The sequence below is a fragment of the Dromiciops gliroides genome, chromosome 3 (genome assembly GCF_019393635.1).
Source record: "Dromiciops gliroides isolate mDroGli1 chromosome 3, mDroGli1.pri, whole genome shotgun sequence".
NCBI lineage: Eukaryota > Metazoa > Chordata > Mammalia > Microbiotheria > Microbiotheriidae > Dromiciops > Dromiciops gliroides.
Genome location: NC_057863.1, coordinates 473572222 through 473589501, shown reverse-complemented (window position 1 = coordinate 473589501; position 17280 = coordinate 473572222). Strand labels below are relative to the sequence as shown.

The window sequence follows — 17280 nt, the reverse complement described above, 5'->3', positions numbered from 1 at the left end:
CTAGCTAAACTGTCTAAAATATCTAATGAGTGGTCGCCAATCAATTACAAGCTTTAGCAAGAGTTAGACTTTTAAGCATTTATTAAGGAGAATAAGAATTTGGTAAAGAGAGAGAGAAAGGCCTAGATTTCTATCTATTAAAGGGAGAGCGCATTTCTAGCTCCACTCTCCACCAGCGTCCTCAGGAAAGAGAGCCAGAGTCAGCCCCAGTCTCTTCCTTCCTCCTCCCACTAGCCCGCGTCACTTCCTGACTCCTGGTCTTGCCCTCAAAGACCTTCCCTTCATGGGCAGAACTCTTCTACAGTAAGTATCCAGCAGGTGGCGTTATTCCAATCGTTACACATCTAATGTGAACCAAAATTCAATTAATGCTATTCATTCAAGCTAGTTGCGGATTTTAACATGCCAGTTACACACACCTTTTGTAGCATGTGGATATGATTTGTACCATATTCCCAACTGTTGTGTTAATTTAAAAAAATAGCTATTAAAATCAACAAAAGGAAGAACACTTCAAATGGAAACATCATCAGTCCAAAAAAAGAAGAGAGGCTTTCTATTAGAATTTTGACAAAAATTTTATGTATTTGAATAGCATGACCATGGTAATAGTAACTCTAAAATAGGACAAGATGTTGAAATACTGCATCTATGATACAGGATATCATAAAACAAGAAGTCAAAATAAAACAAAGAGACAAAGATGCATCAGCTTTTTGTGGTTTGCAAACAACTACAAGGACTAGACATATAATGATAGAAATGTCTTTCAGCTATATGGATTGAAGATTGCAGTCAAAATGCATTCCCTTTAGAGCAGACATTCTGACAAAAGCTTCAAGTTTATTTAAGGCAGTGAAAAAAATGGAAACAGCAGCTAAATAGCCTGATATTTTGAAGGAAATACTCAAAAGTGGATATACTGATCAATACGTTTTTTATTTTGATGAAACAAAGTTATTCTAGGAAAGGATGCCTTCCAAATTTTATGTTTCTAAGAAAGGGGGAAAAAAATCAACCTGATTTAGAGTATCTAAGGATCACCTAACACTTAACACCAATTGGGAGGTAATGCAGAAGAGGATTTTAGATTAAAACTCATACTTGTTTATTGACCTTGAAATCCTTGTGTTATGACAGGCTACAACCACGGAACTTCCACTTCTTTGGTAGTCAAATAAGAAAGCATGGCTGACATGCTCTTTTCAAATTCTGGTTTCTAAGTTATTTTAGCACAGTTTAAAAAAATATTGAAAAGATAGCAATATCACATTTTAAGCATTTCTAATTTTAGATAAGACCCCAGACCATTCAACTACTTTGTTCTTTGTGTGGGAATGTGAGCATACAGATTTGAGAAGTTGGGGATAAAACTCTATCTGTACTTAGCAGTGTGTATATGAAGATTTAAAGAAAGAAAAGGCAATTTAGTTTATGCTGCTAAAATATTTTGAATGACAATACTGATGTTTTTGTCATATTGTTGAAGTAGGCTAATATTTATTTAGGTTATGATATTTAGTATTTTTTTAGTTTCAGAAATTTTGCTTTATGTAACTACTTTTACTTTGTAATAAACTTCAATCAAAAATACATTTTTCTTATCCTATACTTTTATGTTAATAAACAGATAAAAAACTTATTTAAAAATTTTTCATGGCATATTTCCATTGGGTTGGAACCAAAATATTGTACCATATTTTACATATAACTATAACTTGGGATAATGTGAATTCAAATAATATGACCACTTTAGGGGATTCACTGTTCTCATTTACCAGAACTTAAACACTGAAATGATGCCTACAAATTTCAGTTCAGTGTATTTTGCTTACTATTTTCAGAGTTGACACTGGGTGTTGATTAACAATGTTACTATTGACAAATTTTTCAGTATGTTTTTTGTTGCTCAATTTCAAGAATGGTTACAGAGGCAATTTATAGTTACTTTGTTCTAATGTTTAAGCCTTTATGTGGTTGCCTCTGGCAGGTAGCATATTGTAGTGTGAAAAACGTCAGTTATAGAATAGGAAAAGATGCTTTTTCTCAATTGAGATAATATATTTAAAGTGCTATGTGTGCCTTAAAATTCGATGTGGCTATTATCTAGAAAATTACAGGGTTGAATTAAATCATGTTAGATTAAGAAAGAAAATGGGAAATATCTAATCTCATTTTGCAAAATAGGAACCCATCCTAATTATATTATTCAGCATTGTGAAATGACAGCTAGAAAAGTGAATGTGAGATGTATGCATGTGTGCATTTGTGAATACATATTTACATGTGTGTATCTAGAACAGATAGTGAAAATGGACAATGAGTTGGGTTCAAAATTAAACAGGAGCAGAGCTGCTTTGTTGAAATTACAAAACTTCTATAATGACCCCATGCTTCTCCCATAGACAAAGGCCATCACTTCTAATACTATAATTCTACCCGTGTTATTACATAGCTTTCAGACAAAGAACACAGTAGTCTCTGAGGAACTGAAGATGAATATCACATGGAGGGACAATCCAGAGGCAGGCATGTGATAATTGCAGTCTGGCTGTGATATATGCCAAATAAGGGACTTTGAAGAATTTCCTGGATAAAGGATCAGAATCAGGGAAATGTATGATAGAAAGAGAGAATGGCCTAGGCATGTGCTGAAGGTCAGGAGCTGATAAGTGGACAGGTCACATGCTTCACTGGTACGCTCAGAGTTTCAGAAGAAAACAAGGAAAGCTTTGTAACATGTTAGGTAGAGCCCCTCTGGTAAATTTAAGGGAAGATATTGGATGAAAAGCCATACAGAATAAGGAGGTATTGGATAGGTCGTGATATCCAAATCTATTGGAGTATAAGGAAAAAACAATGGAACTGCTGCTACAGGAATTAGTAACTAACATATCACAGATGGTCCATTAGAGTTTGGAAATGTATGTATTGGGGATTTTGTAGACTGAAGAACTTTGTGTTGGGGTACAATTTGAAGTTAAGACTTTATGAAGTCCCTTCAAACTCAAGATTCTATGATTCTATGAAAATATACATTTGATTAGATTGAGGTTTCACATTTATATTTTATATTTGCACTTTCAGGGATAGTTTATTATAAAGAAAAATTCTCTATATTAATCAAAACTTAACTTTACAAGGAACAAATGTATGATTTTGCCCGCAAGGAGATATGTAAAAATAATTATTTCTTTGTTTTTTTCAGGTACAATGTGGGGACTTTCCTCATCTCTTAGTATATGGACCATCAGGTGCTGGGAAAAAGACAAGAATTATGTGTCTCCTGAGGGAACTATATGGAGCTGGAGTGGAAAAGCTAAGGATTGAACATCAGACCATCACAGTAAGCTCTTTTCTCTCTGAGAAACTTAATGTTTTTGTAGATAGAAATTCACTTAGTGTCACAAATTTTAGAGCTGGAAAGTAAGGACTTTGAAGATCATCTAACCCTCATATTTTGCAGATAAGGAAACTGAAGCTCAGAAAGGTTAAAGAGTTTTCCCAAAGTGGCAGAGTCAGAATTTGAATCTAAGTCCTCTGTCTTCAAAAGCCCTGCTATTTCCATTTCATTACCCTTATATGGATACTGGGTCTAGGTGTGATTTATCAGAAATACCAGAACCCTAGTTTCTTTATTTGTAAAAGATAAAGTTTGGCTTTTTCCCATAGGTGCTTGTGTGTGTGTGTGTGTGTGTGTGTGTGTGTGTGTGTGTCTTTGTGTCTTTGTGTCTGTGTGTTAAGCAGATAAAGATGCTCAATAAACATTTGCTAAACACCTATTATATACAATATATTGTGGTATTATATCCAAGATACATGGTACTGCATTTATTAAGGAGAAGTACCTAAGAGCTAGGGAAGATTAAAGGTCAGATCAGATGTAGTCCCTGCCTTCTGGGAGCTTATAGTTTAGTAGGGGTATAAGAAACCAATCCAGACTGAACTAAAAGAAGCAGCAGTGAAGTAATGACTTGGCGTCAGGAAGATCTGAGTTCAAATTCTGACTCTTGACACTTACCACCTGTTATACTGGGCAAGTCACTTAACCTCTGCCTGCCTTAATTTTCTCATCTGTAAAATGGGGATTATAATACCACTTCCTTCCTAGAGTTGTGGTGAGGATAAAATGAAATAACATTTGTAAAATGCTTTGTAAACCTTAAAGTGCTATGTGAATACTAGTCATTATTATATCATATAATATTGTATATCATGGCTATGAGACAGAATGATAGAATGTAGAGCCGAAAGGAACTTTAAAGATCATATATTTCTGCCATTAGGGTCTTATCATCAAGTAGGAGAGATGTTAGATTTAACTAATAAACACTAAAATATAAAAGAGAAGTTCAGAAACTTATGAATAGTGGTTATCAAGAAAGGCTTTGTAGAAGAAGATATCACTTGATGTTCCTGTTAGTGTATGTTAGCATTTTATTTAGGTCATTGAGAAATAAAAGCAATGTTGCTAATCATGAATATCGTGTGTGTGTGTGTGTGTGTGTGTGTGTGTGTGTGTGTGTTACCATGTCAAAAGACAAAAATGAATCTGTTTCCTGTCCTCAAGAGTAGTTTGCATTCTATCAGAGGATAAACATGTACACATATGCATAAATGAAGTATATGTGGATGTATATATAATGTATATGTGGATGTGTATATACATACACATACATGTATATGTATATGTAGCGATATTTTTGGAGTAAAGGTGAGGGCTCTTCAGGAAAAACTTCATGTGGTAGATGGCATTTAAGCTAAACTTTGAAGGCACCGTGCATAGCCTAAGAGTTTGGTGAGGAGGGGAGGGCAGTCTATGGGGGAGCAGCCAGCAGAAAGCCTTGGAAACATTTCTCCACTTCACTACCCACTCAAGATTATGTTTTGGGCTCTTTATCTTTTTTCTACATGTTTTCTCTCAGGTGAAGTTCCCATGAATTATCTATAATCTTTACACAAATGACTTCTAGCCCTAAACTCATCATCAGCTAGCTCTCTGCTGGACATTGTTAAGGCTTAGCTAGATGCCCTTTCCTTTATGGAGCCTTCTCTGATTCTCTCAATTGTTTAAAATCTCGTTTTTATTCCTGTTAGTAAGACATGTAATTGCTTTGTGATAACCTCTGTATGATTAACAGTTTCCCCATCTGTAGAATGGGAACAATAGTAGCACCTATCTTACATGGTGGTTGTTAGGATTAAGTGAAATAATATAAAGTTCTTTGCAAACCTTAAAGTATGATATAAATGTCAGTTATTTTTATTATCCTTCATCTGTGTAAATGTTAACCATCATGTGAATAAGAATCTCACTGTTGGAGCAGCTAGGTGGTGCAGTGGATAGAAGTGTCAGGCCTGGAGTCAGGAAGACTCATTTGCATGAGTTCAAATTCAGCCTCAGACATGTACTAGCTTTGTGACCCTGGGCAAGTCATTTCACCCTGTTTGCCTCAGTTTCCTCATGTTTAAAATGAGCTAGAGAAGGAAATAGCAAAATACTTCAGAATTTCTGCCAAGAAAACCCTAAGTGGGGTCAGACACCACTGAACAACAAACAACAATAACATCTCACTGTTGACCCCTGTTAAGCTTATAGTCAGATTGTCAGTAAACATTTAAGTACCTTCTGTGTGTCAGGCACTGGAATAAATGCTGGAGATAACAATAAGAAAGATAGTCCCTGCCCTTCAAGGAGCTTACCATCTAATGGGGGGAGACAATACATAAAAGGTTCCTGTAGTGAGAACCATGTAGAGCAGCATATAGTAAATGAAGGTATCTAGAAGCCTTTATGGAGGAAGGCCTTGGGAGGATTTCATCATGCCTCCTTCCAGCTCCCCAGTCCGAGTGGAGAAGCAACCGATTAGGAGGTGTAGAATATCAAAACCGTGTCTTTCAGGTGATGAGTTTATCCTGGAGGAGTTATGATGTGTTACTCTGTAAACACAGTAGAGAAACTAATGGTTAAATGAATTCTATTAAAACTTTGAGATCATTTTCAAATAAACTGCTGACTAGCTTCAATGCATCTTGCAAGTATAAAGTTACTTTTTCAAACCCAAGTATAACATTATACATTCATCCATATCACATTTTATGTTAAGTGAATACTTCAATTGAACTGACTGAGCCATGTGAAAGGAGTAACAAACTGATCCTGGTCCTTTATTTTCTCGTTAACAATTCTATAAAGTTAGTAGAGTATATGTTGATTAAAAATGTATTTGGGGAAAGCTAGGTGGCACAGTGGATAAAACACCAGCCCTGGATTCAGGAGGACCTGAGTTCAAATCTGGCTTCAGACACTTGACACTAGCTGTGTGACCTTGGGCAGCTCACTTGACTCTCATCGCCCCTTCCCCCCAAAAAATTTGGAATGGGTTGGGTTAGATACTCCCAAAGTGGGTCTTTTATATCATAAAAGTGATAATAGGGAATAATACCTTGTCCTTAATTTAAAAATTAATCTGTGAAATATATTAACTATATTTTTTTGTCTCTGTGCACAGACCCCATCTAAAAAGAAAATTGAAATCAGCACAATTGCAAGTAATTACCATCTTGAAGTGAACCCTAGGTAAGTTATTAATAAATGACCCATTCATTTATAACATTATTTGCTAAATGATTTGATTTGTAAATAAATTACTACCTTCTGCATTCTCTCACTGCCTTCAAAGGTAGATTACTTTTTTTAAAGGCATAATGTATGCATCTTGAAATAAAAATGAACATGAATAGATTGTTACTTAATGAATATTACTGATATATTTCGTGATACAAACAAATATTTAGCTTTCCCTGCACAGAGCAAAGTGCTTTGTAGAGCATTCATTATTTAGTAAACTCTAAAATAGGTTTTGTATTGAATCAAATTATCTGTGTTTGGAGATTTGACTAGAGAACTCTGTCTAAAGTTTGAAATATGACTTGCGGAAATATATAACATCTGAAATTGAATTAATGAACAAGTTCAGTTTTATTGTCCCCCTCCAATCTATTCTAGGGAATGGATATTTCCACATAAATAGAAATAAATTGACCAACATTTGAGTATTTCCTGTGTGTTTGGAGTGGTATTCAGTGCTATAGAGTAAGGATTCTTAACCTTATTTTGTGTTAGGGCCTTCCTTTGGGAATCTGGTGAAGCTTATGGACCCGTTCTCATTAGTGTTTTTAAATCCATAAGTTAAAATACAGAGGATTACAAAGAAAACCAATTCTCTTGAAATAAAATTATTGAAATATTAAAAAAGACAAATTCATAGGCTCCGGGTTAAGCACTCTTGCTGAAGATATAACAATTTAAGAACTATTTTGTGCCCTTGGAGGGCTTAAAATATTTTGGAGTGAACACTTAGATGCTAAATTGTATATTCCTTGACCACATGAAGTACAAAAGGAATTCTAGAAAGACACAGGTTTTTGTGTTCTGGAGGCAAGGCAGTGTTTGAAGCTGGACCTGATAGTTAAGTAACATTCAAATGATCATAGGAGAGGGAGGAGGAGGGAAAATATTCTAAAAAGGAAGGAGAGCACTGGCAAATGAGCAGGTGGCAATGACTATGGCTCGTGGGAGGAAAATGAAGGTATAGCTCTTATTGGAAAAAAATTTGAAACATTTATAATTAAGTAAATTGTAATAATGATGAAAATAATAATAATTAACTCTAAGGCACTCATAATTAACTTAATGAGTTAACCCATCTCTGCCCCTTTTTAGTGATGGAAACATGAATGAAAGTCATCACAAGGATCAAAATCATATTGCAAGGATTGATGGAAAGAGCTAGAGATAATTAGCTTTGAGAAGACATACTATCCTCCATAATTGAAAGGACCCAAGGACCACCTTTTACTTTATTGATTACCTCAACAGCTAGTGTATTCCCTTCTCATTTTATAAATATTCACATATAATTTTTATAAATTTAATATATTTTACACACACACATAGTCTCCACTGTTAGAATGTAAGTTCTTTGATGGCTGGGAAGGTTTCACTTTTGCCTTTGTAACACCAGATCTTAATAGATGTTTCTTGATGGATTGATTTTGATCATAGGTAGGTCTTTTAAATTCTCTGCACATCTGTCTTAGGTGTAAAATGAGTATTCACTCAGCAAACATTTATTAAGTTCCTAATAAGTACAGTATTGTGTATTAGCCACTAGAGTAGAGACCAAGATCATAAAGTTGAATTCCTGCCTTTAAGGACTTATAAACTAGTAAGCAGAGAATAATGATGCCTTCTATACCTACTTAACTAGCTTATTATAAGTGTAAGATGAGATGGTATGTGTGTCACCATGTTAAAAATTAGATTACTAATAGAAATGGGGCATATGGGGTATTCAAGGAGGCCTCAGGTTTGAGGGCTTGCCGAACCCTTTTCGGGGCTGCTCAAGCACCTTTGATGTCTACCTGGCCCTCAACTCTCACCTGTCGTTCCAAGAAGCTATAGTGTATATAGCAGCTGTACTCAGGTAGACTGTCTCAGCAGATGGGCTAAACCAGGTTGAGGGTAACTAGTGAGCCTAAAATCTGTTTGTGAGTTAGGGGAATATCTACCCCAAGCATGTTAAGATTTCCTCCAGCAGAATTGGTGGACGAGTGCTGTGGAGCCCTTTGAACTTTGTCAGATATTGAAGATGCCAAGGTCATCTACTGCGCCCTGGGCTATCACCAGTCATTATGACTTTTGTCTTGTCACTGGACTTCAGTGACTCTCAAAGAGAGTGACGCTGATGACTTTATGCAACTGCATAACTTAAATCCAATTTAAGACATCACCCATAATATCATTGGTCCTCTTTAGAAATGAAGGACGATGGTCATTTAGGTAGCACAGTGGATAGAGCACTGGCCCTGGAATTAAGAGGACCTGAGTTCAAATCTACCTTCAGACACTTGACACTTACTAGCTATGTGACCCTGGGCAAGTCACTTAACCCCAATTGCCTCACCAAAAAAAAGGAAAAAAAAAGAAATGAAGGACAAACAACTATGCAAATAACAAAAGACATTAATATTTTCTGTTTGTTTTGATATCTATCTATCTATCTATATATATACATACACACACATATAATATGAACATAGTAGTATTTGTATGGAATTTATAAATACTATATAAATACATGTATACGTGGAAACAAGAATGGTCATGTTTGGAGAATAGTACTCTATGCCATGTGATTGCCTCATAGGTAAAACAGCCTTAGTATGAAATTATTTTTGTGTTTTAGTAACTACCAAATTGTGCTTTATATAGGTGTCAATAAAATAGTATACATTTATTTAATTCTTATTATGTACCAGGCACAGTGTTAGGAATGAGGTTCATATGTGTGCATATGAAAAGAAAATTCTTATCAACATTCTTATCAAAGTAATTAGTAATATCAGAAAAGAGAAAAAGAATAGCTAGAAAAAATGCATACATCTTAAGTTTCTAAAGTTAAATAAAAGTAGCTGCCTTAATTATTTTTATAGATGAAGAAAAATAAAAGGTATGAGTAGTTCAAAGTGGCAACTAATCCAAAAATCATTTTTATTTGTCCATGAATATAGTTTAGTGACTCCTGAATGTTTCTGCTCTTCCGAGAATGCATTTACAAAATATAGCACATGTTAGAATTTACAGCAGATTAAGTTCCTGGAAAATGAAATGGTGCAAATTGGATTTCATCTTCCTGTAGAAACAGTGTGGCATGTTCTGGATGATGAATCTGGTCCCTATTTTTTCATAGAAATGATTAAAAGCAATCTCTTTAGTATTTTTGATCAGATGTCATTGCTGTAACTCTTATTTTCTATACCATTGGCCTCAAAACTCTTGATCTCATGCCTTTGTTAGTAAAAAAAAATTTTGTGTTCACATTGTATGTATGTGTGCATATTGATGTATGTGTTTATAAATTCCATATACATATTACTATATTCATATATATTGCAAAATAAAAAAAGAATGAGATAAAGGTTAAATATTTTCAGTTTTTTATTGGTATAAAAACCTTTTTTGCTCTCGTTAAAACATACTATTTTTAGTGAGAGAATTTGATTGAACATGCTTCATTTTTTTTTGAAAACTTTTGTTTAATACTAATACAGTGATTTGAAGGTCTGATTCTAAATTCAGTTTATTTCAATAATTGGTTTTAATGACTGTCATTGTTGGAAAAGATACTTCACAGAGATGGGTAAATCCAAATGGAAAAAGTTATCATGGCTGGCTCTTACTAAATTGTGATACTCATTTTCAATCTGGATGTTAATTATGGAAAGTTTTTTGTTGTTGAAAATTCACCTACTAAATTTCCATCTTCCCTAATGTCGATCATTTTTTTTGGTGAGGCAATTGGGGTTAAGTGACTTGCCCAGGGTCACACAGCTAATAAGTGTCAAGTGTCTCAGGCTGGATTTGAACTCAGGTCCTCCTGAGTCCAGGACCAGTGCTCTATCACTGTGCCACCTAGCTGGCCCCTATTTGGAAAATTTTTAATCTTATTAAATCTATTTCCAAGTTTGTTAGCAGATATGAGGTTTTGTTTTATAGGTGACACATTGTTTTCAGCAACAAAAACATTTTTAAATGTCTTGCTAATGGTGGTGGCTTCAATTTTTCATTAGCCCATATCTCAAGGCATAGTATATATTTAGAGTGAGACTCATCTTTAGCAATTTGGTGGTAAATCCCTATTTAAAATAATCTTTATAATTTTTTAAGTTTAAGTTTCTTTTTATCAGATCTGATTAGTCATCGTTTTTTCTTTGTATTGTGGTTGATTAGTGACTACGGTTAGTGTAGATATAGAAATGTCAGCTCTTTTTTCTTTTTTTTGTTCTTTGATTGTACCCTCAATTATTAGTATTATCTTCAACCCATATTTTCTTAGCAGGAATCCTTTTAAGCCTCTTCTTCATTTTGTCAGGGATAATTTAGTTAAAACTTGAAATATCTCTAAATCCATTTAAGTGTCCACAAGTAAATTGTAATATAATATTCTAAAATGAATGCATTTGGGTACAACTCTCAAGTCCTCTGGATTGTTGAACTTTTACTTTTCCCTCAGCATACTTCATTTACTATTCTTGACATCTGACCATTTGACATAGACTGAGTGAGGGCAGAAGTGTTAATCTACATATTAAATATTAATAACGTATACTTTCTCACTTTTAAAAATAAGAAATAAATGTAAATAGAAGTTCTAACATTTTCTTCTGCATTTCAGTGGTTGTGATATATGCTCTATGTTAGAAACTAGTATTTTATATTTACAGAGCTTTTAAAATATCTTAAAAACAGGGTAGATAGCCAGTTACATGTATATTATTTCAATGTGTCAAGGATTTGTTATCTTATTTGCAGGATTGCAGGACAATCCTTTCACTGATAGAAATAACCTCTTTATAATTTAATAATCTTTGAGAGTTATTGTGGCTAAAAAAAATTATTAACCTATTGACAGCCTGGTGATGAGTCTTTCTGAACTTAACTAGGCTAGTCCTCAGAATGCAGATGTATAAACCATAACCTTTCCAACTTGGTAGAGAATTTGCCAGAATTTCCATTTTATTGGCATAGCCTTCAAGAATGAAGGATTACCATAAAAAAAGGAAAAGGATTCATATGTCCAAAAATAATTATAGCAGCTCTTTTTGTGGTGGCAAATACTTAGAAATTGAGGGGATGCCTATCAGTTGGGGAATGGCTGAAGAAGTTGTGGTCTATGAATGTAATGGAATGTGCTATAAGAAATGATGAGCAGACATATTTCAGGAAAACCTGGAAAGACTTATATGAACTGATGCTGAGTGAAGTGAGCAGAACCAGGAAAACATTGTACAGAGTATCAGTTGTGTTGTGCAATGATCAATTATGAATAGCTTAGCTCTTCTCAGCAATGCAATGATTCAAGACAGTTTCAAAAAACTCATAATGGAAAATGCTTTTCACACCCAGAGAAAGAACTGATGGAGTCTGAATGCAAATCAAAGCATGCTATTTTCATTTTCTTTGTCTTTTTCATGTTTTTTTCCTTTTGATCAGTTTATTCTTTCACAACATGACTAATATAGAAATATGTTTTATATGATTGTACATATATAACCTGTTTAAAATTCTTACTTTTTTCAGGAGGGGGGAGGAGGAGAGAGGGAGAAAATTTGGAATTTAAAATAAAAATTAATGTTAAAAATTGTCTTTACATGTAGTTGGAAAAAGTAAAATACTATTTAAAATTTTAAAAAAGTTTAAAAGAAAGAAGGATTACCTTTATATCATAATTAGGCAATAGATTAGGTACTGAACCTTATGTTTCACAATTTCTGCAATAAACAATGAAGTGAAGAAACACCACTGACATCATGGAATTCAGAAGAACATCTTTGAAGAAACTTAATGCCACTTACTAGGTTTTTTAGGAACTGATCTGCAGGCATTTGTTTGTTTCACTCTTTCTCATTGTAAAATTTCACCTGTGAATGTCAGAGTGCTGTAAGTCAAAGTCTGTGAATCAAGGACTGCCTGCAATGAAGCCACATTGGAAAGATGTGATTAAGGAGGAACTAGTAAGTTCTCCAGTTTTTCCATTCCATCTAGCCAATTCATCCTATGGAGCCAAGTCTTTCATTTATCTACTCCATGCTTGTGTGTGTGTGTGTGTGTGTGAGAGAGAGAGAGAGAGAGAGAGAGAGACACTCATATTTATGCATGGTTTGTCTCTTCTCATATCTTTCTTTTTTTTTTTTTTAAATTTTTATTTTTTAGTGAGGCAATTGGGGTTAAGTGACTTGCCCAGGGTCACACAGCTAGTAGGTGTTAAGTGTCTGAGGCCAGATTTGAACTCAGGTACTCCCGACTCCAGGGCCGGTGCTCATATCTTTCTTCAAGGAGAGGGTAGTTAAGGGTCTGAATTTCAAAAGTTTTTCAATATAAAAGTAGAAGCAAGGAGATGACAACAACGTAGTAATCTAATGTCAATCTAACAAATACTTAAGCAGAAACTTTTTGGGTTCCACTGAAGTCCCATTGTGGAGTGACAGCATATTCCATCAAGGATGTGTCATCAGGAGACAGGCTCTGATAGTTCTTAACAAGGAAAGCCCTGATGAGCTGCTGTTCAAGGTCCAGGGTCACTAAGTTCTGGGAGTTTCATCTCTAGGTTTTTTTTGGAGTGATGAGTTTTGTTCTACATCTACCTCATGGAGGGATTGTAGTCAGCCTGGCTATTCAGTGACTTCAGTACTGTAAATGTTGTCTTCATCATCAATTTCTGCAATAAAATTAAAGCTAAGATGCAGGTAAGATACCTTAAGTCCAGTGTTATCTGCAATGTAACCAATTACTGGTACACTGTTTAGTAACACTAATGAAAAATCATATTACCTTTAAAGTCTAATGAATGTATCTAAGGATTTGTTGACTGGCTGATTTAAGGGCTAATTATGTGTCATGAGGTTTATTTTGCTATGTGCTGGAGTCATCATTTTGAGCCATTTGGGAGGGAGTCTTAATGATTTTTGTCAAATTAACCAAATAAAAATAATTGTTACATTGTCCTTTCTATGTGTTTTTGTGTTATGTAGTGATGCTGGAAATAGTGACCGTGTAGTAATTCAGGAACTGTTGAAAACAGTGGCACAATCCCAGCAACTTGAGACAAGCACCCAAAGAGAATTTAAAGGTACATAAAAATGAGATGTTAAAAAAACAACACTCCCTCCTTTAAACCAGACATGGGGAGTGAGAAATGGTTTTACGCAAAATTGAGGCAGAATATTGTATATACAAGATAAAATGTCAATGGAAAATTTAATGAAGTTGAGGACAATTTTCAAAAACCTTCATTTATCTGTATTTTGTTGTTTTAGGCTTTTTAATAGGGACTTGTTGAAAAACAATGAAATGAAATGTAATACTAACTGGCAGCTAACATGTAGTGCCTTATAGTTTACAAAGAACTCTACATATGGTATCTTGCTTCATAATATCTTGGTTTAAAAAAAGCACAAATATGATCCTTCTGTGTTCTAGCTGAGTTCTAACTCAAATACATACATTATTTATGCTTTAAAATAACATTTAATATATTTTTTCTTTGGCTTACTGTTTGCCTTTTGCTTATCTACATTCACACTTTACACATGCTCCTCTGGGACTATCTTTGTTGTTTGTCTCTGATCTCTTCTGTGAGAATGTGAGAAAATGTTGTTTATAACCAGTCAGCAAATGTTTATTGATAATATGTCAACACATGACAATGTGATATTATTAATCATGGGAACTTCTTACTCAGAACCCTTAACCAAAGTCAAAACTAGCACTGGGTGAATGGGGCTTTATCCTAGGGCATCAATACACAGGAAGAGATGGGGGCAGTATCTTTCTGTTGCAGTTGCTCACTGCTTCGTAGTTAAGCTGTACCTGAGCACACTCCCATCTCACCCCCAGGATCATGTTGCTATGATACACCTCTTCTAGGGCTCATATTCCATGAGGAAAATGAGCTCTTCTAATGGCATAGCTTTACCTCTAATTGAACTCTTTCCTGGTCCTCCTCTCAAACCCAATACACTTTGACTATTATTGCTACATCTCCTACCAACAAATTTTCTCATTACTATTAAGTTAGTCTGATTGTTGATTGACCCCTTCTGATATTCTTTTGTCTTCTCAGCATATTATTAATAATTGTACCTTATTAAAATTGAAGGAAAACCTTCAGTTTTCTTTCATAGTGTTTTTTTTTTAATATTTGTCCTTTAAGTAAAATGTTGAGCTTTTCCATTCAGATCCCAGATGGAACTACCTAAAAAAAAATTACTATTGGTCAGTGATGAAGACTTTCCTTTGGTGAGGAGGAGGGGAAAGAGTTCAGCTACTTATCAGGCTCAGAAAAAAATGGAGCCTAGTTTAACATAAAGCCTGCTCATTAAAATCATTCATTCAAGTGTTGGTTTGCTAAAAGAGTCAGATTTAGAATCAGTAAGATCTGAGTTTAAATCCTGCCTTGCAAAGTTACTAGCTTTCTGATCCTGAGCCAGCTATTCCACTCTCTGAGCCTGTTTCTTTATCTTTAAAATAGAGATGGTAATAATAGTATCTACCTATCAGGGCTATGTGGGTTAAATAAGATAGTATGTGAGATAGAATGAGATATATAAAGTGCTTTGTAAACTTTCAAGCCCTATGTAAATTTTAGCTGTCATTAAACTGGTTAACTTGGGAGAAATAAGTGTTTTAGTTCTAAATGAGAAAATTTTCTGATGAGAAAATGAATGGAACTTTGCAAAGCTGTCACTACTACAAGAAAAACTACTCAGAACACTGGGAGATCAGTAGTGTTAGGGATGCCATGTCCTAATAAAGAACAGTGGACCATAAGTCAAAAGTCCCCACTGTACATTTCATTACTGATGTGAGACCCCATTGGGCAAATCCCTTTATCTTTGAGGCCATTTCCTTGCTATAAAATGGGAATGGATATTTGGTTTTCCCACACTATGAGGATGTTGTGAGGATCAAAGAAGATGTATAATAATGTTTCCATTTGCAAAGTAGAAAAAGCATACAAACCTAAGTTGGCTTTTTATTAACTTTGGGAAATGGGTGAAGGAAGTATTATTTATTGCTGTTGGAAATCATGGAGGAAATTCATTTTTGCTGTTGGAGTTAGAGGTATATATGTTTGATGTATCTTCTATTCTCATCCTGGCATTTTTGTCGTTTTCATTTCTTGTTCTTTTAAATTAGATTAGCCTTGTTGGTATTAGCAAATAACAACATCTCAGAGAAATCTTAAGATACCTTAGTGGTAAGAATAAAGCAAACTACCACAGTAGCAATATGTTAGAAATAAGAGAAGATTAAATTAAAATAATTAAAACTCCTTCTGTGTACCAAGATAAACATAAGCATGATACATTTTAATAGGAAGAACTTTATTTGATTTACTGTCTTTTTGTGCCTTTGAAATGAATGTTATTATGGCTGTCACACATATGGTGGTATAAATGAAAAATCTAGAATTAAATTACCTTATGTACTTAGAAGTTCTTATCACACCACAAAAGAACAAGTACCATGATGGGTTAAACCAATAATATCTTTCACCAGATAATTTTTTTCCTCAGTATCTAAGTTCTCTTTTTGTAGAATACTAAAATTACTTTTTTATAACAGAATTAAAAGCAAGAAGGGATCTTAGAAATCATCTAATCTATACTTCCCTCCCCCTTTATATCCCTTAATTTTAAAGAGGAGTACATTGAGGCCCAGAAATGTTAAATGAATTGTTTAAAGTCTCAGAGCTGAATTTAGAATACAGACACTGCGCTCCCCCCATTAACTCAGTGACAAAACCTTTTTCCTATAAAGATGTAATGTCTACTTTTATAGTATCTTGGAGTAATAATTAGTTCTTTATCTTAACCATTATGGAAAGTGGACTGTACCTTTCTGCCAAACACTGCTCCTAAAACAGTTTATTTTTTGACCTTTGGTAGAGAGAAGTGGAAACTACACCAAGACTTTCTCTTTGAGTTTATTCATTTTAATGATGTTTTGCTTTTTTAATACTTGTTTCAGTGGTTTTACTGACTGAAGTTGACAAACTTACCAAAGATGCTCAGCATGCCTTGCGTAGAACTATGGAAAAATATATGTCTACTTGCAGATTAATACTATGTTGTAATTCTACATCGAAAGTAATACCACCTATTCGGAGTAGGTGCCTTGCGGTTCGTGTTCCTGCTCCTAGCATTGAAGATGTAAGTTAAGTTGGAACATAAATTCTTTTGAAAGGTTTAAAGAGCATAGTTTTTTCATTTGTAATATTCTTTGCCACATCAGACATGAATACTTATTTAAGTGGGATTTTACCAAAAAATTATTAAAATTTGAATGCTCACCATCTTTTTTACTATCCTTTCTTTATTTTAGAAAACCCTCTACCTACAAAGCCATTGTGTAATGTAAACATTTTTTTTTCTTTGTTACTTAGGTAGCATGAGCTGTAATAGGTAATAAATTTAGAGATTGGGTTTCAGTAATTTAGTGTGTATCTTCTGCACATAGATCTTCTGAAGTCAATTAAAACTATCTGTGGAGTAGGAAGACAGTACAGAGACTGTTGGAATGCAGAAGAAATTTTGGTCTCTAGTTGTATGTAGAAAAGGGAATCTAAAATAAAAGTTCTTTTAGGTTTTCCCCTCCTATAGCTCTTTTATAATTACCATACAGTTTCTAATATTATCAGCAAAACTATTCAT

At 34.3% G+C, this 17280-nt stretch overlaps 1 protein-coding gene across 1 annotated transcript in view; it reads left to right on the top strand.

The window, feature by feature from the left end:
* The window catches only part of RFC3 (replication factor C subunit 3), a 37510-nt gene that overhangs the window by 8074 nt on the left and 12156 nt on the right, over window positions 1–17280 (top strand). The window contains exons 2-5 of the mRNA XM_043995291.1: window positions 3209–3346; window positions 6513–6580; window positions 13597–13694; window positions 16598–16779. Coding sequence (XP_043851226.1) covers window positions 3209–3346; window positions 6513–6580; window positions 13597–13694; window positions 16598–16779 — 486 coding nt within the window. The remainder of the gene's footprint in view (window positions 1–3208; window positions 3347–6512; window positions 6581–13596; window positions 13695–16597; window positions 16780–17280) is intronic.